General features: G+C 41.1%; 2 protein-coding genes across 5 annotated transcripts in view; one reads left to right on the top strand and one right to left on the bottom strand.

Annotated features, from left to right (window-relative positions):
- The window catches only part of TMEM242 (transmembrane protein 242), a 40,495-nt gene extending 26,322 nt beyond the window's left edge, over positions 1–14,173 (bottom strand). The window contains exon 1 of the mRNA XM_058020607.1: positions 14,105–14,173. The gene's annotated coding sequence lies outside the window, so the exon portion shown is untranslated. The remainder of the gene's footprint in view (positions 1–14,104) is intronic.
- A 71-nt stretch (positions 14,174–14,244) lies between these two features.
- The window catches only part of ZDHHC14 (zinc finger DHHC-type palmitoyltransferase 14), a 93,700-nt gene continuing 83,937 nt past the window's right edge, over positions 14,245–24,007 (top strand). For all 4 annotated transcript variants that reach the window (XM_058019834.1, XM_058019831.1, XM_058019832.1 and 1 more), the window contains exon 1: positions 14,245–15,549. In XM_058019834.1, coding sequence (XP_057875817.1) covers positions 15,299–15,549 — 251 coding nt within the window. In that variant the 5' untranslated portion in view covers positions 14,245–15,298. The remainder of the gene's footprint in view (positions 15,550–24,007) is intronic.

The raw sequence follows: 24,007 nt of genomic DNA, 5'->3' as shown, positions 1-24,007 counted from the left end.
TCTCTCTTTCTCTCTTGCTTCCATACTTGAAACTTTGCCAAAATAAAATCAGTAAAGTGCACTCATTCATTAAAGGATCAATGTCTAACTGAGCACTGTTAGTTAGTTGGACATGAGACTTTTTGAGAATCATGATGTTGTGGAAACTCTGACATGAATTACTGGACTTCATAAATCCTTCTTGGGCAATGTATTTCCATTTCTTGTTACACTGGCGCCATACATGCTATTAATGGTAGACTTGAGTCTATAATTCTATTAGGCTTTAAAGAGACCTTTGATTTTAGAGCCAAAATAGAACTTCAAGCTAACAGCTGACTTCTCATCTCCTTCTGTGTTCATTGGATGGCACTTTTGGTTCTCAAGAAATGAGAGGACTAGAGAAAGAAATGGGAATACTGCATTTGAGAACACTGTCACATCCACTGAACCGAAAGTATGAGTATTCTTGCTTATGTCAGGACTGATACCTGGTTTAAACTATGGCTCTGATCTTATCATAAACCCTTGGGTCAGGAGGTAGCTCACAAGGGTGCTTTATCAGCCCCATGAAAAGCTGACAGGCTGGAAGGTCCGATGGGGTCACTGCTCTGTCTGTGTGCGGGGTTATGGAGTTTGTACCTGTGCATGTATGTTGCATGGATGTGTATCACACAGATTTTATTAAACCTAATGTCCCAGTGGGCAAACCAGATGGTTTGCCCTGTTACATGGTACATGAGGCTCTGGGGGACATGAAAGATCAACTGAACCTGGAAGATCAACTTGGTAGAACCAGGAGGCACAAATGCCACTAAGCAGCCTAGAGTTTCTGATTAACATCTGACATTTAAAATGTTTTCAGCTCAGAAGAAGCCACAGAAACTTACAGGTGTGGAGGAAAGCTCCCTTGCTCTCTCTTTTCTTTTCTCACTTCCTCTTCAGGTGGGTGAAGAATTGTGATCCCTTGAACTGACAAAAAAGGGTATTCCTGTCTGATATGTGGCAGACAAAAAAGCAGCAACTGAAGAGAGTCTTCCTAGTTTCATTTTTGACAGAAAATAAAAGTATACTTCTGTACTTTATTAACACCAGGGTTGTGACATGTGCATGGACAAAGACACGACAAAATGATCTGACAGCAAATGCTTTTAGAGGGCATAAAATGGCATTTGGCCATGCAGATGGTGGACCCCTATGATGTATGTTGTGATCTAATTTGTGTTTGTTCCAAGCAGTACATCACTACCACTGGATCCAGCAGGCCTTCCAAAACATTGGCAGCTACCAGCACAATTTCTCACTGTTCTTCCAGTGAGCTAAGCTGTCTCTGATTTTAAGGAGATCTTTGTTGGTCAATACAATTTATTTTGCTTTCCCAAATGTTAAAACAACAATGTAATGTGTTTCACTGATACAATTAATCTCAAATAGTTTATTATATAAAGAATAATACAGAGTAATAGCATTCCTAAGGATGGAAGGAACTTTGCTTTTTACTTACAAAATTATAAATTGTACCAACTTTTTAATTAAAGCTCAAAAGAGTGTGCTAATATTCAAAATTTAAAATCCTTACCATTTAAAATTAGTATTCCCATTCTAATTATTACTGAAAAAAGAGTATGCTCTCTCAAATAGAGTATTTTCAAAGAGTTTTCTTATTTTCATGATTTTCAGAAATCATACTATTTCTTTTTTGAATTTTATATTCTAATTGCATTTTTCAAGATCTAGACATCTTTTGTCACTACAGTGAATTCCTTCCTCTTTTGAAGGAAACGTGAAAATTTCCTTCAAAACAGGAAATTATATGCCATTGTAATAAAAGCTTGGTTTGAATCCTCAGCTATCATGAGAGAGTTATTTCCCCCCAGCTGTATTTCTGTCTTCAAGCCATGCAGCAGTGATGTCCTCTCATTCCTGGTGTAAGAAATTTGAATTATTGAGGACATGCTTCTGCACTGCTGGTGGCTTTGGCTGCTAGTCATATACCATAGAGCATTTCTTCAAAACCTCTTTTGGCACCTTCCCCTTTTAACAGTGACTCTCACCCTGTAAAACCCCATCCAAGGAGGAGCCACGTGGGTTCTGTCAGCCCACCAAGCAACAGAACTAGCCCAAGCAGCTTCCAGCCTGAGCATCCCTTATCCATGGTGCCCAAATCTAGTCTTTCTTTTCTGAAGTGGCCTCTGCATAGCAACACTAGATGGAGACTTAAGACATAAGCACATAAGCACCTGGGTTTATTGAAGTCAAGGGGGTTAATTATGATGAACTCTACTACTTGTGAGAAGTACTTAGATCTACATGTATTGTACAACATGGTTTTATTTAAAGTTTTCTGCTTGCCATCCATTTTGAGTGAGGTGTTCGAAGGCAGGTGTTTTCCTCCTTCATCTCAGCTCCATGGCTGCCTCCTGGAGGGGGATAGTGGGGAATATGGGTTGCCTCTGTCTAGGGGGGATATGGAGCAGGAACAAAGCAGTGAGATACAGTTGATCTGCCCAAAGAGTTTGGGTTTTGTTTTTGTGTGGGCCTTTCAAGATGCAGGCCTGATCCCTGACCTTCAAAAAGAGCATTCCAACTCCTCAGAGGCAGGGGAGGAGCTAATCTTACCAAGTGTAAGAAGATGGGGAGCTGTATCCTTCCAGTGGGCTGGTGGAGAGGAGAGATAAACTGGTGGTTTTCATGAGTTTGGAAGGAGATGGGAAAAGGAAGTGGGAGGATTGATTTTTTTTTTTTTTTTTTGTCTTTTTGTATAGAGAGGAAACTTGTATTTGTCTTCTTGAGGAGGTGCAGAGGAAAGAAATAAATGAGTGTATTTTTTTGGATATGTATGAAGAGAACAATTATGCCCTGTAAGCACTGGTTGGAATGAACATTCATTAAAGTAATGCCTTTCTTGTCCTACAGACCCAGGTGGTGCTTGTGAGGCTGTTTGCCTACCATCCCAGGGCTCAGAATTGCCTAGAGGCTGACATAGATAGACTGAAAGACATCTATGTGGCTATTCCACATTGAAGGATTCACCACACCAAACCCTGCACACAGAGATGATGTGGAATGTATCCACTCATAGGGATTCCCACAGAATCTGGAAAATTGACATTCCATGAATCCTGGCAGTCCACATGGTCAACAAGCTGAGTGCACAGTCCCTCACAACCCAGCATGTGTGCAGGTTGGCTGGGAATGGACACTTCCTCCAAGATAAAAAGACAGCAATGCCAGAAATAAACACAAGTTCTCCAGCTTTGCAGAAGCTGAGGTTCTGCAGTGGGGGAGAGAGTGCCAGCTACCCACTCTGGAAGAGTACAGAGCTGACAATGACTGATATTTTTTCTCTTCAGTGTAGTTGTAAGAATTGCATAGACACATCCTGTGGGAATGTGAATCCTGTCTTTTGTTCCTGGCAGTGGGGGAGTCCAGACTGGGCAAGAGCTATCAATATTTTCACTGTTGCTGAAGATTAATTATGTAGGGATATAAGCTGTAGAGAATGGCTTTGAAGATCTGACTTTGACTGAAAGCAGACCCTTGGATTTGCTGAAGCTCATCTGTACTAGATGCCTCCTGAATATGCATGGCTGCCCAGAATGCCAGTTCCTGCTGAATGGCAGGTGCTAACTCTGAGACAGGCATCTGGCATGCACAGAGCTTCTGATTATCTGCTGCTTGTTCCAAATACAGACCACAGCATGGTGCCACAGGCGATGTTAGTCTTCAAGATGCAAAACCTCCTAAGTTATGAAGTTATTGAAAAAAAAAAAGAGTATTTCATATAATTCTAGAATTTCTTGCAAGGTATTGAGATGTGGTATCTAGAGTTGGCTTGTCTGGCTCAGGCAGGCTGAGGAGAGGCCTGAGATGCTGTCAGGATTTCTTGAGCTGCTGCACAAGGAGCAGGCAGAGTGGCAGCCAGCAAGCAAAGCACAATAACAGGGGGTGGGGTGTGTTTGTGGTGTAGGCTGCACAAGGTGATGGGCGTGCTCTAGGCTCACGGTGAGCAATGTGCTGTGGTTAGGGACTGCAGCGGACAATTGCTGAGCCTTGTGCATAATGCATGACAGGCAGGGCTGTGGCACGCAGATAAAACCAGCGTGGGATGGGTTTTGCACTAAAATAAGCTCTGTGAGTGTGAAGAAAGGCAGCCCAGCTAGGGCTCTCCTAGTGGAGCCAGTCCACTAGGAAAGCCCTAGCTTTGACCTGAGTGCCAAAGCTACTCTGTGCCAGATGGCTCGGATGAAGAGAATCACAAAAAAACCACGAAGTTAAATTGGGTTCTCATAAATCCCCATGAGCTGCCCCTTCAGTAATTTGCTTTTTGTTAGAGTTTCTCTGTGGAAGAAATCTTCCTAATTGCAGTTATCTTCAGAAGTGGGGAAAAAAAACAAACAAAAAAAAAACAAAAAAAAAACCAACAAAAAGCAAGTTTTTAAAGATTATTTCCCCTCACAAGATGTTCCTTCTGAGTATGGTGTCCCTAAAAGTCCACCTGCAGTTTATCCCACAGGAAGTGAATGCCAGGCTTTTCCCCTGCTGATGTCCTCTGTCCCTAGTCCTCAGCTCTGAGTAGCCACCTGAAGATTCAGTCATCAACTTTAGCAAGTATTCACCATCTCTGAGGCATCAAGGGCTGATGCTGTTTACATGAAGGACTCTCAGTCCTCATGGAAGAAGACTTCATCCTTCTATATGAACCCCCACTTAATACATTTTTGCATACAAATATTTATATTTGTGTATCAATGTTAAATTTTTTCCTGTTGTATTCCCTCTGGTATTCTGTACCTACACTTCTCTTAATCAAATAAAACAGATCAATTCAGAATGCCTCCAAGACTAATCTTTGAAAATTATTTATTGCATGAATAATTTTCTTTAAAATTCTGAATAGTTTTCCCATATGTGCTGGTTACAATTTTATTGGTTTAAAATGTGATTATACTCCAGACTGCCATTTGCTCATCAGAATTAATTTAGATGAATGCTAATAGATTAGCACTAGAGTTAGATTAAACTAACTCTACAAAGATCAGATTTATAAGCTTGTTCTCCTATTATGGTGTAAAAAGCATATGTTCTAAAGTATTTACAATCATTCTCAGAACCTTGGCCAAAACATTCTCTTGACCATCCAAATAGTCCCCCAGCTTTTCTTATAATAAGTTCTTGAATTTTTTAAAGAATAATTATTGGTTAAAATAATTAAGATTAATAAATCTTACAGGAAAAAATAGAAATAGGTCTAATGACACCCACATAGACGTATTTGAAGAAGACAAACTTCTGAGAACACTTAAAAGTGAGCCATTATGTTGATTTCAATATGGACTATGCATTTATTAAGTGAAAGTCAGATTTCCATCAGAAGATGTACTAGTAGCAGAAATAATTGCTAAAACTCTGCTTCCATAAACACATACCTAGTTGGGCACACACTTGTGAGCAAAGTCCATCCATTTAAGTGTTCACAGAAATATCAGAATGATCACTATAGTAAATACATGAACAAAAATAGAAGAAAAATGTTTTTGTTTTATGCCTCTGACCACATTTGTGTATGATCAGTATCACATTTCTGTTGTCAGACTTCCTTTCTTACTGCAGTGTTGTCAGCCATATGATTCATGAGTCATATCTAGTCTTTTGTATACAGAGCTCATTGAATATTCAGATTCCACAGAGTGTAAATTACCAAGTAAATGAACTAATTTTTTTTATCCTATTTGGTGAGGGGGAAGGGAAGGAACTCAGGCTTTCCAAATTTGAAATTAATTCAATCATTGCAGTGCTGCACCCCTGAGCAGCAGTCCTGGCTTATTCTTCTGAAAACAATAGCTCTGAGAGGTGTAAAATTACCTGTTCTCCCTTATTGTTTTTACTCAGTGTTTTATGTTAGGAAGGTGGGAAAGAGGGGTTGGTATGAAACCTAAGATCAACATTGCTGTTTGCTGAGATAAAGTATTTACATGACGGGGGGCAGGTCTCAAATAGACACAAAACCAAGTGGAAGGCAGAGAAGGGAAAGAAAAGAAAGGCTCAAGAGAAAAGCAACTACATAATACTAAATCTTCCCCATTAATGATGCTGAATGTGACAATGGAGAGATTTCACAAGCAGTTAGCTCCATTTTGAGATGGCCTAGTTAAGTGTTTAATGATGCAGGTAGCCCCTTTCTGAGATTCACAGAATTCTCTAATTGTCTGATTTCCTCCAGAAAACCTTCTCTGTATTTTGTGTTACTCCATATAAGACATCATGGATGTGTTCCACTGACAGCAATGGATGTAAATGCTTCTGTAAATGCTCAAAATGTGTAGTCCAAAACAGTGAAACGGCCCACAAGTATATTATGAAGAAGGCTTTTCTCAAAATGAGTGTCATGCTCCCACATAAGCTGGATGGAGTCACTTTCTTGCACTCCACAGCAAAGCATTTTAAGTTCCTGCTTTCCCACAGTACTGTGAGTGGGTGTTTACTGAGGCAGCAGAGAAGAGAAGGAAGAGGCACAAGGAAATATACACAGAGAGGGGCAAAAAAGGTTGTATATGAGAAAAACCAGAGCATATTTACAATTGTTGTTTTGTCAACCAGAAATACAGTTCCTTCTATAGCCTCAAGCAGGAAACAGGAGGGGAAGAAGAAAACCTGTAAAAGGGATATTTTTTTAAACAGGAGATACTAGTTAAAGAACAGTATCAAAACATTTTTACTACATTAATTAGTTAATTAAAATAATTGTCGTTGACACCATCCTTTAAATTGTGTGACCCTTTGTAGGTGTGTTCTTTGTTTTGTTTCCTATAGGAACAGACTTAGGCAATTGTTTTAAGAGTCAGTTGGACTTCTCTTCACAGAGAGTAAGTTGCTCAGCTGAATGGAAAAGAGAGGTTTCAAGTTTAACTATATTTTTTTTTAAGTTTCTAGAAAATCAATGAAAAAAAGACAAATTGATGCCAACACTTTTTAAAGTTCTTGGGTCTGACATACTACCACCCCGGGCACGTCATGATGAGCTGGCTGCTCCAACAGCCCAGCACTGAGGGATACAAGGTCCTGCTCTCCCTTCCTTTTCTGTCTTTAAGCTGTGAATTGTGTCCTCATGTTTTGCCAGCTCTTGCATCATATGGAATGCCTCCATGAGTACATCTGGCTGAGCCTGAAGTTCAGTGGCAGCCTAGACCAATCCAGCTGCTGTCTACAGTCCTACTCTCTGCCCCTTTAATTTATATATATTTCAAGTTTATATAATAGATATTTTTTCAAGAGGAAAGCTCTTTATTCTTTCACTTCCCTTTCCTTGGGCATTCTGTTCCTGCCCCTCCCTTGTTGCAGTCCTTTGTCATGCTTTGTCATGTCCTTTGCCAAGTCATTTCAGCATGTTAAAGCAGCAGAAAATTAACTTCCTGAAAAAGGAAAAAAGTGAATAATTTGGGTTTTTTTTGAATTCTGCTGATATTCTTTACCAAGACAGCTCTGCAAAACATCTGATAAGCTGTGGTGAGACTGCAAGGGAGAGGGTGGGAGGATCTGAGAAGAGGACAGGCCAACAGCCACCCTTCACTGCAGGTTCAGGCACAAGGCAATGTGGAGCGACAGAGGCTGTGAGCTGTGAGCTCTGCTCAGCACTCACCCATCTTTTGTCACTTCACTTTGGTTGATGTGGTGGCAGCCAGCTGGCCCCTGGTCAGCCTGTGGGCAGGCTCCCAGCAGCCACAGAGGTTAGAGGAAATCCAGCTTGCTTCATCCACTGCCCCCACTGACACTTGTCTTTACATTAATCATGCAGAACACAAAGAACAAGACCTGGCTCAATGGTAGGGAGTTGAAAACAGCCAGAAACTGAAAAGCAGGTGTGTGGTAAAGAGTACAGATAGCTGTGACCCATCATTTGTTTATTTCTCTGAAGTGCTACGTTCATTTCCCATATATATTCCTAAAAAATATAAAAAAAAAAAATTTTAAAGAGGAAGCCCACTGGAAAAAAAAATAACTGGCTTGATGAAGTGGGATTAGGATACCAGAAATTTCTGTACAGTACCAACTTAATAAATGATGCTGTTCTGCACCTGCAAGGCTCTTCACAGGGGAGCAAAGCATCAAACAAACTGAAATTCACTCCACTCTTTGTGCAGTGCACTCTACTAACACATAATGGGAGATTAAGGAAAAATTATTTCCTGGCTCCAGTGAGGGAACTTGTGATGTGACTGGTAACACTGGAAAACATGGGGGTTTTCCTCATGTAACTGTACTTTCTTGGCCATTTGTTTTGCTTGGCTCATGTTCTGTGTCAGTCTCACAGAATGAAAAAACATTTTTTTCCCCTTCAGTCATTTTAGAGCAAGACAAAATGTTCAATAGGCTTAAAATACTACACTGACAACTTCATGCAATGCTCATCTTTATTTTTTCAGTTGAAATTGTAAGATTTTGAGGCTGTCTGCCATCATCTTTGGAAGCAGTCATTGATCAGGGAAGCATGGCCAATTCCAAAAACTTCTGGATTTTAATTGCATTTTAAGGAGAATTCTCATTTTATTCTGCTGGAATAAATTAAAATATCCATCGATTCTGATTTCTATCCAAAGCAATGAAATTGTATGGTAGAAAGCCAAAGTCAGAAGATGAAAAACTACCAAAATATTCGACTTTATATGATTAGGCAATTTCAGATTTTTAACTTACAAACAGCTGTGTTTCTAATGCTTTGAAACAGGGGGGGGGGAAAAAGCCACCCCAATCAAGAGATATGGTTTCAACATGCAGTGGATAAATGTAAATACAAAATTGATTCTGGTCTCCAGAACTTGCAATGAAAAAGCTCTGTTACCTCATCTTGCCTTCTAAACTCAGACACTGCAGAGAAGTAATATATGTTGCACTCTGTTAGAAGGCTGTACAATAAATGACAGCCATCTTGGTCTTTCAAAAGCAAGACTTAAGAGATACTTAACAGCTTTTTGGACCTAAAAACCCCTTGTTTTCTTATTCTTTAGAGAGATTCTGATGTGCATTCTCACTCTCTGTTCCTGCCACTGCCTATGAAATGTAATATTTCTAGTTTGCACAAAACCTTTTTCAAAGAAAATAAGTATTTTCACAAAATAAATAGTTGGTAAGACTCTAAAATGATGGCAGGGAGAGGTAACTTCTGAAAAACAGCAAAGATAAAGGAGAGAAATGTTTGGTTAGAAAACCAGGTATATTGTAGAAAACTCTTAGGATTATTTGCTCTCAACATTGTAAACTGGCATGTATGATGTACTGTAGCATTCAGCAAGTATGGAATGTGCAAGACACTGTCAGTGTCTTGCATGGCAGTGCTGTTATTGCTACTTTGTTTGAATTTCTTTCATTTATTTTTCAAAATTGATTGTGAAGTGTGTCTAAAATGTGCCTGGAAAGTGTGTCCACAGCAGTGCCTAACTTACTTTCCATCTGTAAGAATAGCAGGACTTTCAGTTCAATATTTGATGCTTCAAGTGTTTTACATATTTGTTTATATAAGCCCCCTTTTCTGATTGGAAGCAAAAAGCAATTTGGCAGTGCTGGATATATGGTGTACAGAGACCTTACATCCAAAATGCTGAAGTTTGCTACTTTGTGTTTATTCAATCAGTTAAATACTTTTCCTGATACTGCTTCCAACACATTCAAGCAGATTCCGCCATCAAGCATGCTAACAGGTATTCTATAAATGTAAGGTGACATGTCATCAGAGCAAATTAGCTTCCCTCTTGTTTCAAGACTTGCCCTTGTGACACCTCCACACTGTAGACGGGGTAAGAGACAGGAATTTTCAGCAGCAACAGCTTTTTCATTAGCATTTGCCTAACAGAAAGATAGTCTGTCTTAGTTTCTTTTAAGCTAGGTAACATTGCTGCATCATATTCATCTTTTGCATGAGATCAACCTGAGTCACTGCTAAGAAATTGGAAGAGTACATACTGCAACACATGAACCTACAAAGTTTTTTGAAAGGAGGATATTTGTCCTACCTGCTGTAAGATTTCAACTATTTAGTGCCTCAAACCAATTTTCATTAATGTGAATTAACAATAAATACTTTGAGGGATATTGTTGAATCAGGTGAAATATTGATATTTAGTGCTTTTTATAGGGGAGTTTTCAAATTGTTTTGAAAAAAACTTCAAAGAAGTATTGATATAAAAGATATGATAACATATCTTTTATTTTAAAGATAACACATATTTTATTTTAAGGATAACACTTTAAATTCCAATGCAATACTAGTACTGATTAGGGACTAAAATAGGCTATCATGAAAAGTACAATGTGTAGGACTGGATGATCCTGGTAGAATCAAAATAGATTCACTATTGAAAATAAAAGTGTGTTTGTTTTCTGAGTTTGATTTGCAGAATTATTCTTCCTAGGACTCCTCAAAGTCCTTTACGCATTTCTCTCAGTTAATATGCCTGAGGTTCACTTCTCACAATGCCTTAAAACCCAAGGAAAGACAGTGGCATGAGACAGCAGCTTGAATGAGGTGCTGGTATTGTTTACAAGTGTTTCGCTTTTGAAGAGTGTTTCTGAAATTAGCTTGAGTGCTACCTGTGACGATAAGCCAACAATGACATTTTTGCATAAACCATTAACTCTATTTGTGAATGTCTAAAATATTCCATAATCCCAGGAGAGAACAGTGCCATTTGACAGGATACAGTCATTAATATTGTCAAAGCACTGAAGACAGAGCTCCAGCAATATGCTAATACAAACTTGATGAAGACTAAAAATGCTTGTCAGTGAACCAAAAAAATAAAATCTGTCAGCAGCCTTCTGAATACATAGGTGCTGTATTCATTAAGAAAGAAAGAAAAGTTATTAGCTGTTTAAAAAGACCATTTCAAAGAATAAAAAATGCTGTGATATCTAAGTTATGAGATTGCAGGCAAACTGCTGACAACAGGCACTACAAGAGGAGGAGGAGGAGATGGGAAGGAATAATGTAGCAGCATCTATTATATGTGTGGAGAAAGGATGCCAATGCATTTTCATGAGAGATGATATCAGAAACTATTTTTACATCCTGCTGCCAAAGGCCTACTTCTTTACACCTTGCAGAGGGAGACAACCCCCCCATATTTTTCCCATGTGTCATTAACATTGCCAAAATTATTTCTGCGTATCAATAAAACGGATTGTAGAATCACCAGGAGAGTGTCTACCAGGCTACTCTGTGTGTAATTTGGTTACCAAAGTAATTAATTTACTCCAAGGAAGGGGAAGTTACCCAGTGCTGGTCAGTCTGTTCCATGGTCCCTTTGTTATCAGGCAATGTTTATGGATAAAGAATTAGCTTATTGTATTAAAGGAATAAATATTCCATTTCAAAATTCAAAATGAAATTATGAAACCAGAAAACACATTGCCTGAGAACTCAGCTGCATCTTAATGTGTTTTTGCTGTCTCTCCTAGGACAACATTCAGCCATGAAAGATGCAGGTGATTGTAACCAACTTTTTTTCCCCAACTTTTTACAAAAGTTTGCTCAGTTTGCTTGTGGCTTTTCTGAACTGTATTGATTCCTACTGCATGTCCCAAACTAGTTCATTCTCTATAGCTTACACAGCTCTGCAAAACGGTAAAAGATGAATCAAAATGAATCTTTGTTAGCACTAGTTTATGCCAGTGCTAACATAAAACTATAGAATAATTTAGTTTGGAAAAGACCTATAAGATCATTGAGTTCAGCTGTAAACCTGGCACTGCTAAATCCACCATGTCCCAAAGCACCATATCTACAGTCAGTGGTTATTCCATCACTTCCCTGGGCAGCCTGTTCCACTGCTTGACTATACTCCTAGTGCGGAATTTCTCCTAATATCCACTCTAAACCTTCCCTGGCACAACTTGAGGCATTTCCTTTTGTCCTGTTGCTTGTTACTTAGAAGAAGAGGCAAACCCCATCTGGCTACAAGCTCCTTTCAGGTAGTTACAGAGAGCAGTGAACTCTTCCCAAGCCCTCTTTTCTCCAGGCTAAACAACCCCTGTTCCTTCAATTGCTCATCATAAGGTGCTCCAGACCTGTCACCAGCTCCATAACTCCTCTTTGGATGCACATGGAGAACGTACAAGGCAGAAACAACAGCAAGCAGCTCTGAGAGTGGTTCTGCCTTATTGTGGGGAGCCTCCCTGGGCTTTCTGCAGGCACCCCTGCACCAGTGGCCAAGTGAGAAGGTCTTGCTGCAGGATAGCATTTATAGGAAAGCTTTCCCTTTGTGGCTGATACCTTTCCAGGACGTGCAGTACTTCCTGGGATGTGCAGTCAGGACACAGTGAGGGTCTGTATGAACATGTCAGCATTGGCGGACAAACCTTGTACTTCCAGCAGTGTGCCCCAGTGTCCATCCTGGCCTACATCAGGAATAGTATGGCCAGCAGGAGCAGAGAGGTCATTCTTCCCCTGTACTTGGCACTGGTGAGGAAGCACCTTGAGTGCTGTGTCCAGTTCTGGGCCCCTCAGTTTAGGAAGGATGCTGAGATCAGGAGCATGTATGGAGAAGGGCAACAAGGCTGGTCTGAAACACAAGTCCTAGGAGAAGTGGCTGAGGGAAATAAGAGTTGTTTAGCCTGGAAAAGAGGTTCTAGCCAGATGGAGCTTGGTCTCTTCTCTCAGGCAACCAGCAATAGGACACGAGGACACAGCCTTAAGCTGCCCCAGGGAAAGTTAGGCTGGACATTTGGAAGAAGCTCTTCACAGGAAGGGTGACTGAACGTTGGAATGGACTGCCCATGGAAGTCGTGGAGTCACCATCCCTAGAAGTGTTTTTAAGGTAAGACTGGATGTGGCACTTAGTGCCATAGTCCAGTTGACAAGATGGTGTTACTTCATACATTGGACAGGATGATCTCAAAGGTCTTTTCCAACCTAGCCGGCTCTGTGATTCCAGCAGCGGAATGGAGCATGTGGATGCCGCCGCTGGAGCAGGGAAGCACTGGCACACAGGAGAAGCAGAGCCAGCCGCGCTGGCCCAGCTCCGGGGCAGGCGAGCGCTTCGGGCGGGGGGCACAGGAGAGGAGAGGAGAGGAACCACCTCTGAGTTACACCGACTGACCCGGAACGCGGCGGGGCGGCGCGGCTGCCAATGGGACCAATTGGGGGTTCCAGCGCCGGCCTTCCGGCCTGACTGAATGACAAACTCGGACGCGGTCCTCCGCGGCGGGGGAGGGCACGTACGGCTGCCCGGGGAAAAGCGGGGCAGTGCATGGGGCGACGGATGCGGGGTAGGCCGGGGAGAGTCTCCACCCGCCGAGAGCCGCGGGGGCAGCTCAGCCCGGCCCGGCCCCGCCCCGCCAGGACGGCTCGGAAGGCATGCTGGGGCTTGTAGTCCCGCCCGACGCCGTCCCGCCTCCGGCGGCAAAACTACAACTGAGCGAAACTACAACTCCCGGCGGGCGGAGAGGCGTGTCTTGGGCGCCGTGTCCGAGTCCGCACGGGGCGGGGGCCGATCCCGCTAGGTCGGGCCGCACGGGCGGGGCTTCTCCGTGTCCACCGTTCGCTGGCGGGACTCGCCCGCCCTCGGCCCGGCAGTGGGAGCGGGGCAGGACGCGGCTGCCGCCCGAGGCTGGCGGCACACACCGCTCGCGGCTCAGCGGAGCGTGGGTCGGGGACGGCTCGGCTGAGCGGGAGGCGGCGGCAGTGGGAGCGGGGCTCCAGCGCGGACACCCGCTGCCCGGCTCGCTGCCCTGCGCTTCCAGCCCGGCCGGCGGGCGGCTGCCTGCGCGGGGTGGCGATGGAGAAGAGTTAGTGCAGTCACCGCGCTCCAGTTGCCGGGGAGAGGGCCGGGCCGGGCCGGCTGGTGCGAGGGACCTGCTGCCCTGTCGCCGACAAGCGGCTGAGTGACCGACCGGCCGGGAGCGGCGGAGGGTGCGCGCCTGTGTGGTCCCGTCCCCCGCCGGCTCCTCCCGCGGGCGGGCGGCCGGCGCTGCGGTGGTTACCGCCTCCCCCTGAAAATGAAGAGGTGGTGGCAGCTGCTGCTTCGGGGTCTGGCTGCCGGGGGGAAACCTGGATAGAGGCTCGTAAAGAAGGGTGAAGAGAAAGTCGCCGCTTTCCGGTTCGCGAAGGGGGAAGCCGGGCGTTTTTTCTCACCTTGCTGCGGGGCCGGAGCGCAGCGAAGCCGGGGACGCCGGCGGGGAGCCGCTCCCGTGCGCCGGGGGAGGGGGCGGGATGCGGGGGGGGGCCCGGCACCGCCGCGGGCCGTGGGCGAGAGCCTGCGGCGGGGCGGGGTGCGAGCGGCGGCGCTGAGCCGGGCGGCGAGGATGGTGCGGGGAGGGAGAAGTGCTGGCAGAGATCTAGCGGCGGAGAAGCCTCCGTGTCCCCTGCCTCCCACCCTCCCTGCCGCGGGGCCGAGGCGCTGGGCGGAATGAGGCGGCGGCGGGGACCTGTTGTGTAGGGGAGGCGCGGGCAGGGAGGATGAGGAGGACCCGCTCCCGAAGCGCTGGTGTCTGTCGGCGAGCGGCCGTGCCCCGGGCTGCCGCGGGCTCGGGAGAATCCGCTGCTGTGGAGCGGTGACCGGGCAGCGCTGCGCCCCTCGGTCTGCGCGGAGCGGCGGCCGCTTCCCGCTGGACTGCGGCTTCGGCAAGAGGAGAGCTTCAAGTGTTCTTCGGAAGCTGGAGTTGCAGCCTGGTTCCTTACTTGCCTTTTTTTCTTTTTTCTTTTTTTCTTTTTTCTTTTTTTTTTTTTTTTCCGTCCCCTCCCCCTTAATGATTTGTTTCGCGTGTCTCTCGAGGGAACGTCTTAGGAATGGTCATTTTTAGCAGTGGAATCTGCTGCGCATAGGAGGATTATAACAAATCTCTATGAATGATAGACTCGATTGCTAAACCTTGCCTTGACCAACCTTCTGACCCTCGGAGAAAACTCTCAGGGTGTGCGTGGGAAGGAAAAACCCTTCCCATTTGAAAATAAACTTGATGTAAAAAGACTGATTTTTTTTTTTTTTGAGACTCTAACTGATTTATCGTTACTTTTTTTTCCTTTTTGTCCTGTTTTGTGATAATTTGTTTTTAAAAGGATTGTCCTACGTGGCTGTTTTGTAACTGGTAGAGGAAGGAAGGATCCCTCTCAGGCGTTTCTGATATGACAGCTTTGGTTTCTGAAGAGTTAAGTGGTGTTTGCACGATACACCTATTGCTAATCTGGTAGCAGACTTTTCATCGTTTTATTTGCTTTTTTTTATTAACCGGGGCTGGTGGAGAAGGCTCTCTTGGTCAGAAGAATATTTGCACATATATATTTGTATATATTTTTGGTGGGGTTCTCCCCACATTTTACTCTTTCTTGATGACTCCTGGAGGTGGTAGTGGGCCCATGAAAGACTGTGAATACAGTCAGATCAGCACACACAGCTCTTCGTCTCCCATGGAGTCTCCCCATAAGAAAAAGAAATCAGTTCCCAAGAGAAAATGGGAGGTTTTTCCTGGAAGAAACAAATTCTTCTGCAATGGGAGGATCATGATGGCTCGACAGACTGGAGTCTTCTACCTGACTCTTGTTCTCATCTTGGTCACCAGTGGACTCTTCTTTGCATTTGAGTAAGTGACTTTAAAGTCTTCATATATCCCTTGTCCTCCTCTAGGTATTTATTTTCTGGCTGAAAGCAACACTAACGTTTTTATTTAGGAGAATGCCACCAATATTGATTTATATAATTGAAAATACCATCTGATAAGATGCTGAGGGGTGCACAATACAGTTTGGGTTATCATACTCTGTGGAAAACTAATGAGCATTAAAATTGCAGTTGCTTTTATACCACAGGTTTCCAGCACTTGCTGGCGTTGAAAGAGGAGTGTAAAACAAAACAGCAGGTTTGGGATGACCAGAAAATTGAGGCTTCTCATCTGTCAGTTGCTCTGAGAATCAAAACTGGCACATGCAAAAGTACTGACCCTTTGTCACAGAACTGAATGCAAGAAAAGCAGTATTTTTCATAAGTTTATTAATTGAGCATGATTATTTTTTTTTCTCTTGACATCATCTTAAAAGCTTGTAAACAAGAATTTGAAGTGAGGAGAAAAAAAAAGAGCTGAAGAATTTTGCATGTACCTAGCTTTCCACCACTAGGTAACAGCATTACTTTCTCTTTGTGATAACTTGTATGGGAGTTTAGTCTTAGTTGAAGCTACATTTGCTTTGGAGGTTTTGACTGTATTTTTTTTTAGGTAAGCTTCTGGCGTCCTTCTAGGGCCTTTTTCTCTGTAGCTCTGGAGTCCTTTTCATCTGTATAAAGTGAACACACAGTGACAGCAAATCAAATATACTGATTTTTGCTCTTATGTTGTAGTAGTTAAATTAACTACACATGGCAGTAAAGAATTAGACACTTGATGTGAGCAGTATTGTGTAACTTTTATTTACTTACTGATATTTAGGAACTGAGTACAAAGAAGTTCACACTGCTAAAATACTTCCCATAAGAATAATTGAGTTATCGTAAAGGGTTAGTAGCGCTCCTTTACCTGCTTTAAATTATTGTGGTTTAACTTGTGGCAGTAAACTATCTTCAAATTACTTTTTTTCTGCAATAAGAACTATTATTTATAACTAAGCTTCAATGCTGCCTCCAGAAATTGTTTTGCTAAGCAGTACAGTTGAAAACCAAAGGTCATTCGTTACTTGGTGTCTTCAAGCCAGAAGATAAGGATATTAACAAGCTATAAATTGTACCTGTTAAATGCAGATCATTTCAACAATTGTGGTAGCAGTAAAGAAGGTAAAAATGCTCAGGAGGTAACCAGTGGCTAAATGTATATGTGAGCTCAGTAGATGAATTGTCATTAGTGGGCTCCAGGTTACTTTAGGGGGATTTATTAAATGTAAATTCTCCTGCGGACATTATGAAGCAGCTCAAGTATCATTTGAGTAGTTGAAATAACACAGACAATGATGGTATCCACACTGCAAGTGTGTTTACCTTCCTGGTTTTAAATGGGTATTAAAGGTGTGATAGTATTGCATTAGGACTGGGTGCTGCTCTCTGCTCTTTGCCATGATTGAGCTTTTGGAAAGCTTTTCTATCTGGGCTGACAGTTCTGTCTGTGTGCAGTCTCATCACCTTCAGCACAGCCTCTGAAGCCTGCTGGACTTTGCAGATACCAGAACATTGAAAGTATAATGTTTTATAATCAGGATTGTAAAACTGATTTATTAAGCCACCGTTTGCAATTTATTTATATGTTTTGACACTTTGATCTTTCAAAGATAAATTTTCTTTGCAGCTGCATGATTCAGAACTTCTAAAACAGGATGAGCTGCTAGCTGTTCATCACCTTCTGATTTCATCACTACTGTGAGCTACATGCTCTACCAGAGTTGAATTCTGCAACTTCCATCGAGTATTTGAGAATATTTGCAGTGTAATCGTCTGTGATTGACAAGATTTTTAGTCAAGGATTTTCATATATACTTGGTGCTTACTCTTGCTGGCAGTCTTGAAGCAGGGAGGAATCTTGGGCTTTATATAATAGAACTATATAAATTCTCTGTGTACTGGTCTTGAGTCACTCTTGTATCACTTGCACTTCTAAGGAAAATCAAAGTAGAAGGTGACAATGGTATTTCATTTTTATAAGATAAGGTAGATTTTGGTCTTTATAAAGCCCTTGCATTGAAAAATTATTACTCATCCTCTGAAGGCTAATTAAAACTCCAATCTAAAGACTGTGAGAATGGTGTTCAGTATGTCTGTGATAGTTAGACTGCAGAGGATGTTAGAAAGAGGGGAGTCTCTTACTGAAGAGTGTTACTTTCAAGCAGTTTCTACTTTTGTCTGTTCCTAGTAGTGTGTATTGATCAGTGATAACGTCCTGAGTGTTAAGTGTCACTGCCATTATTGGCTGATTTGATTATGGTGTTCCTCATTAACCAGCCATTTATTGAATATGACAGAAATGTCTTTCAATCCTTCATGTACCTGTGGAGCAAATGATTTGTAAATGAACATGTGCCCTGTGTGCCTTAAAACATAAGGTCAGACTGCCATTGAAGAGGAAAGTGACCTGTATGTTCTTGGAAATGTTTGTTCTTTATTTGCTACAGTGAAAACAAATTATTTTGTTCCCTTTGGTTTTGGAAACCTGAAAATGGGTACTCATGGTTCAGGTAATTCCCCGGTTATAGGCTGGGAAGGGGAGAAGTAGGAAAGATTACTTTGACAGCTAATTCCTTGGAAAGCATCATGCTAACATAAACATGCTGACGTGTCCTTTATACTTTGGATTTGTTTGTTCCTTCAGTGTGATTTCCCTCCCTTCTATTTTACTCTTGACATCCATACATCCAGAGCTGTATCTCATGTGCTTTGCAATACTCTTCAGGGAAGAAATACATTTCTCAGAGTCAGCAAATCCTGTGTCTCCAAAAGCAAATGTATGTCACACATTTTGACCTGTATAGCTTTTGCCATTGAGTCATGCCTTTGTAATCTTTCTTTCTTTATATTTATGCTTTTGTGCTTTTTTCCTGCCTACTTTTTCCAGCTCCTGCTTTCAGCTGGTTTTATTCCCTTCTCTCTGTTGACTTTTATCTCTCATATACTCAAAGTGCATCACCACTTCTTCCTTTTATCATTTCACTGTTCTTTTTAATTTTCAAAGAGATAAGCCAGAATTTGCTTAAAAGAAAAACAACAAGCCCTGAGTTTTCAAGCAGGTAAAATATTTATAAGTCCTGCTTCCCTCCCTTTCCAAAGGAAGACATTGCAAATAACAAGCAGTTTTATTTCTGTAACTTGTTTATTAAATGTAATGTGAATGATTGCAAGCACTTATGGGTCCTAAGAGGGATGCTGTGCTGAGCTGTTCTAAAAAACTATGCCTATTTCAAATTGTTCAAGATGAGACACCACAAATTACTGAATTTGTCTTGGAAATTTGGGTATATTACATTACCTTGAAACTTTTTTCTAACCCTAACCTTGAGTTATTTAGCTGTTTCTTCTTTTTTCTTGTAAATTTGGCTTTGTGTTGCATTTTGGTTTTTTCCTTTGCCTTGCACCAGTACACAGAGATGTGTATTTTTCCAAACTACTTAGCACTCATTTATCAAGGTAGCTGCATTTAAAGCTTAGAAAACAAATTACCTCTCCACAGAGCAAGGATACCATCTGTAACTGAAAGGCATATCTGTTGCTGTGTGTAGCCAGTTGAACCGTTGTATTTACATGTGTGTAAAGTTCTTTATTTGTGCCATAGAGGCAGAACTAACATACTTCATGCTTGCTGCACTTAGCTAGGTATACATTTTCAAAAGAAATAAGAGCCTTTTATGCTCATGGTCATTTAGGGTCCTGTTTCTCTAGGTTACAGGAAGGCAAAATGGGGCCTGAGTGACACATGTAACAGAGCAGGATTTGTGAAATAAATGTATTGTCATTGAATGGCAAATCTCATGTGGATGCACAAGATCACGAGTTCCAGAGAGGTGGCTGATGACCTCAGCTGTGTTGCTACTGTGAGTTGCCTCTGGGTGCCCCTTTTCCTCTTGGGCCTTGCTGGGCAGGTGGCAGGAGGGAACATGTCTGCACCTGAGCTGCTTCAGCTCAGGCAGGTAAATTAAACTTCCCTTAAAACGTGGGTTTAAGGAGAGATGCCGACTGAACTGAATTGACTCCGGCAGAGTCATGTTTTCTTCTGTCAACTTATTTGCAGGGTGAGTGGCTCTGGAAGAAGGTTGAAACAGATGGTAGGATGCTGGAAGGGCTGAAGCAGTGCAGCTTTTTTCTCTGTAAATGTGAATCAGAGCTCTCTCACTTCTGATACCATTTGACGCTTGCACTGATTCAGCAAGCTGGAGGGTTTTTTAGTTTGTTTGTTTTGAGCTAACTAGACCTTGATTTTTTAAATTTATTTTTTTTTAGTGAGCATTTGTGTAATTGCATTTTCTTGCAAAGGATGTATGCTGGAAAATTGTTTAAACTGAGGCTGTTTATGTGCATACGTGTGTACAAACCATTGATTTCGGTGCTCTCGCAGTTGCTGGCAACCTGCTCCATGCCTCCCACTTTGAAAACCGGTGTGACTGGAGGACGTTCATGAGTCACACTTTCTGATGCCATGTGTGGTTGTTCAATATTGAACTTCCATGGTGGAGTGGTGTAACTTGCTGCTCACTGCAACAAACCTCTGTGTGTAAACACTGATGTCAGTAAGCTGAGCATTTTCACTGTGGTATCAACAACCCTTCTCATTTTATGGCAGGTGTTTTCTGCTCTTGCAAGAGGTGGTCTCTTAGCATGACATTGTATGCCAAGTAGATGGAATGTTCCTATGATAACCCCCTTATCTTCGTTCCTCTGCTCTTAAGACAAGTAAATTACTTGTGCCTCCTGATGACCCTGTCCTTAAACTATAAGTTCTTAGAAGAAAGTGGTACCAATGTGACTTCAACTGTTAGAGGCTGCTCTAAACTTATAGGGCATTTCTAGTTGAAGATGTCAAAATGTATTTAAAAAAAAATCATTGTATATAAACTAAAATTATTATTCAACAAGAGAGCTGCATCCTTTTCTACATGGAAGGCAGTCACTGCCTAGTTGTGCATGGTGACATAGGTGAGTGCAGTGTTGAGTAGGTGTCCTTTTCTCTCAGTTTTACTTTGTTGGGTATTTTTAAAAACCTGTCATTAAAATTAAATCAGAGGAATATTTCTGTTCCTTATTTTGTCATATTAGGTGTCTCTGATAACTTAGTGAAAACAACGTGGAATAGAGTAAGTCTCATCTTTAGGGTTTACACTTTGTATTGAGCGAATGATTTCTAAGGGACCGTATGCATTCCAAGCAGAGTGTTTATTCTTTGCTCTTAATTGCCCTGAAAATGTTAACTGTCAGAATCAAATATCTCCCATCTACTAAGTATATCTCATACTATTTGCTTGATGAGGAACTTCTGTTTACAAAAGAGGAATCTCCTAAGTTTCTCAGCGATCGGAGCAAGTGTGTCTGCTGAAGTTTCTCCCTGGCCAAAAGGGAGTAGTTTTGTACTACCATATCTCAAAAGTAGTGCATCACTGAGCAGGTATGTCAGTATAAACTTGTAAACCTGCTTTGAATGAATTGTATGATAAAATTCCTGGGCAGAATTATTTCAGTTTAACTAATGGCATTTGATATTAGGTTATGCACTTCTGTTTCTCAAGGCTAGGTATGTTTACATGGAAATGGACAATGAGTAAGTGCTTCATTTTTCACAGTAAAATTCTGTGAGGATAACAGAAGGAAGGATAACCTCTCATGTTTTAAAAAGTTGTGTCTTTACTTCCCCTGAAACTGCAGAAACTTTTAATGGTTTTGTAACACTAACCCACTTTACAAAACAGCTTTTTTTTGTTCCTTTATGAGGGTGTTTGGTTTGTTGGTTTTTGGTGGTTTTGTTTTGGTTTTGGCTGGGGATTTTTTTTTTTTTGCATTCAGCTTAGTTGATGGCCTTTATCTCCTGTTTCATGTAGAAGTTTTGAACACTTCTAAAATTTTTTCTACTTCTATTTCCATCTTTTCTTTGTGGAGGTGCAGGGAAATAAAAATAGGGACTAAAGCGGTATAATGGAGTTTTGGCTTCTTAGATACTATATCATTTGGGGACCTTGTGTGGCTTTGAAGTGTGAACATTAATGGTCACCTTTGTCACCCAAAGCCTTGGGAAATTCAGTCACTGCTGGTTGGTGGGTGATTTCTAGGCTCACAATAAGTCTTGTAGATAGGTATAAATCCTTACCTGGAATATTTTATATTCATTCCAGAGAAGGGGGAAAAGGTAATTTTAATAGTTTAGTTCTTCTTTTATACATATATATATATATATACACACATTTATATACACACACATGCATATATATGTATATATACACATGTATATATGTATGTATATACATGTGTGTGTATATATATATTTTCAAATATTTACAAATGCTGATGGCTAATACTTCTCTACATCTTGAATCTCCAGAATATGACTTGTAATCTTGTGACAGTTGTTTGATACAATCTATCTTAATTTATCACTGAAAAGTTTCTATTATTGATATGTGCTTGTTACGCCTGTTTTATTTTGTCCTTGCCTGAGTAGTTGCTGTTGTCCCTTTCTCTGAATGAATGTGTGTTAAAGGTATAAAATGTATCTTTTGGAGACTAGTGTAGTCATGTTAAATGAATTTACACTATTGAAATCTCTATCTGTTCATCTTGGAAGACTGGTATTGTCATGTGGGTATCTGGAAGTCATCTCAACTCTGCAAAAATTTTTTTGTGTTTTTAAAAGAAAGATGTTTTTTTTCAGGTGTTTTTTCAAGCTGGTTTCTCAGGAATCATGTTAAATGTTTAGGTTCATGTAAAGTATTCTTTAATTTCATGTTGAAAATTGGGATAATTATGCAAAAAATACCTTTGTTGCTATATGATTAATTTGTCATAGCTATCATGTTGCATTATTATTTTGTAAATGGCATTTCATACAAAACTAAATATTTCAGTGAATCTGGATGACCAAGAAATATTTTTCTCAGTGTGGGCAGGAGGAGGGATGGCAAGATACTGTATTAAAAATATCTGGGTTTTTTGTAGATTTTAACACCTAAGTTTTACTTTTTAAGTAGTTAAAAGCCCCAGCAAACTAAAGTTTCTAATGGAAATGGTCTCTCCATTCTAGTGCAGCATTGAACTGTGGACTGTAGCACTCAAACACAAACTAATTAATGAGAAAGTGAGAATTGCTGCAGAAGAGGAGAAATCTGAGAATATTTTTAACTTTCTAAGCTACATGCTTGTTTCAAAATGCCCAGTCAAAAAGCCCTATAACACTAGCTTAAAATACTGGAACATTTTGAAAAATTGCTTAAAAAGTTGAACAGCTTTATCTAGGAAATTTTTCTTATTCTGATAGGTTATTCTTGAAAGTGAGCCTGTAGTAGCTGATAATCACTTCAGCTACTAGTAAAAGTTTGCACGTAGCAGTGCAGTTCATCTTTGATGTGGCAAAGCTGATGGAGAAAGGGGGGAAAATCCCCTGAAGTCAGCTGGAACTACCAAAAGTTTGTTAAACTTCATATAGTTGCAGCTCATTTGTATTTCAGAACTTGATACAAAACTGTGAAGTGGATAAATTTTTTACAAAGCAAAGAGACAAACTGAGAAACCAAGATGAAGCTTGTATGTAACAGCCCCAAATAAAATTCTGTTTACTTTTCTCATGTTGCAGATATTAACATAAAAAATCATATTAACATAAAATATACTTATGGAAGGATGCTGAAGTTGTTTGGAATTTTCAATTTAAGGCAACACACGCCCTGTCCCTTACTATGTACTTTCTGTTTGTATTTGAGCTCCTGCTCATACTGCAGTGAATAGGCAAAGGGGCTTTCTGCAGTGTGCATCAGTGGAGCTCTTACCCAAATGGATCCTACAACTTCAACTACTAAATTGACAGTGTGCTCTAGTGATTATATATGATTATATATGATGATACAATTCTGTGTATGATCACTTCCATTTCATCAGTGTCCATAGGGTTTATTCACATTATTGTGGGATGGTGCCTCATGAGGTCTTACATAATGAGCTTGGCTAATGAGATCACAGCTGGTTTTGTTTTATGTTTTTTCCACCCCTGCTGCACCCTGAAGTTGCTTACTACAGTAAATACTGGCAGTGTGCAATTGTTGTAGTAAATATGCAGTCAGTTCAACTGCTTCTAAAAATTTTTGTCTTTATTTAAAAAAAAAATTATGAAACAAATCAAAAAGAATACTGAAAATCAAGTTGAAAACGGAAAAACTGAACTCATAAGCTGATGTACATAAAATCTGAAGTGAATTTTGTAGTTTAAGTGCAAGATAATGTTTTTACACCGTCTGCAATGAATGAATCTATAAAATTAGTTTGAAGGCTTTAGTATATGTTTCTTGTACATATGATCAATAGATATCAGCTCTTAAGAGCAAGAAACAGATATATTAGAGTTTATTAGTATTTTAAAATAAAGACTTGGCATAATA

This window comes from Melospiza georgiana, chromosome 3 (genome assembly GCF_028018845.1).
Source record: "Melospiza georgiana isolate bMelGeo1 chromosome 3, bMelGeo1.pri, whole genome shotgun sequence".
NCBI classification, from domain to species: domain Eukaryota; kingdom Metazoa; phylum Chordata; class Aves; order Passeriformes; family Passerellidae; genus Melospiza; species Melospiza georgiana.
Note: the sequence above shows the minus strand (reverse complement) of the source record. Positions and strands in the feature narration are given on the sequence as shown.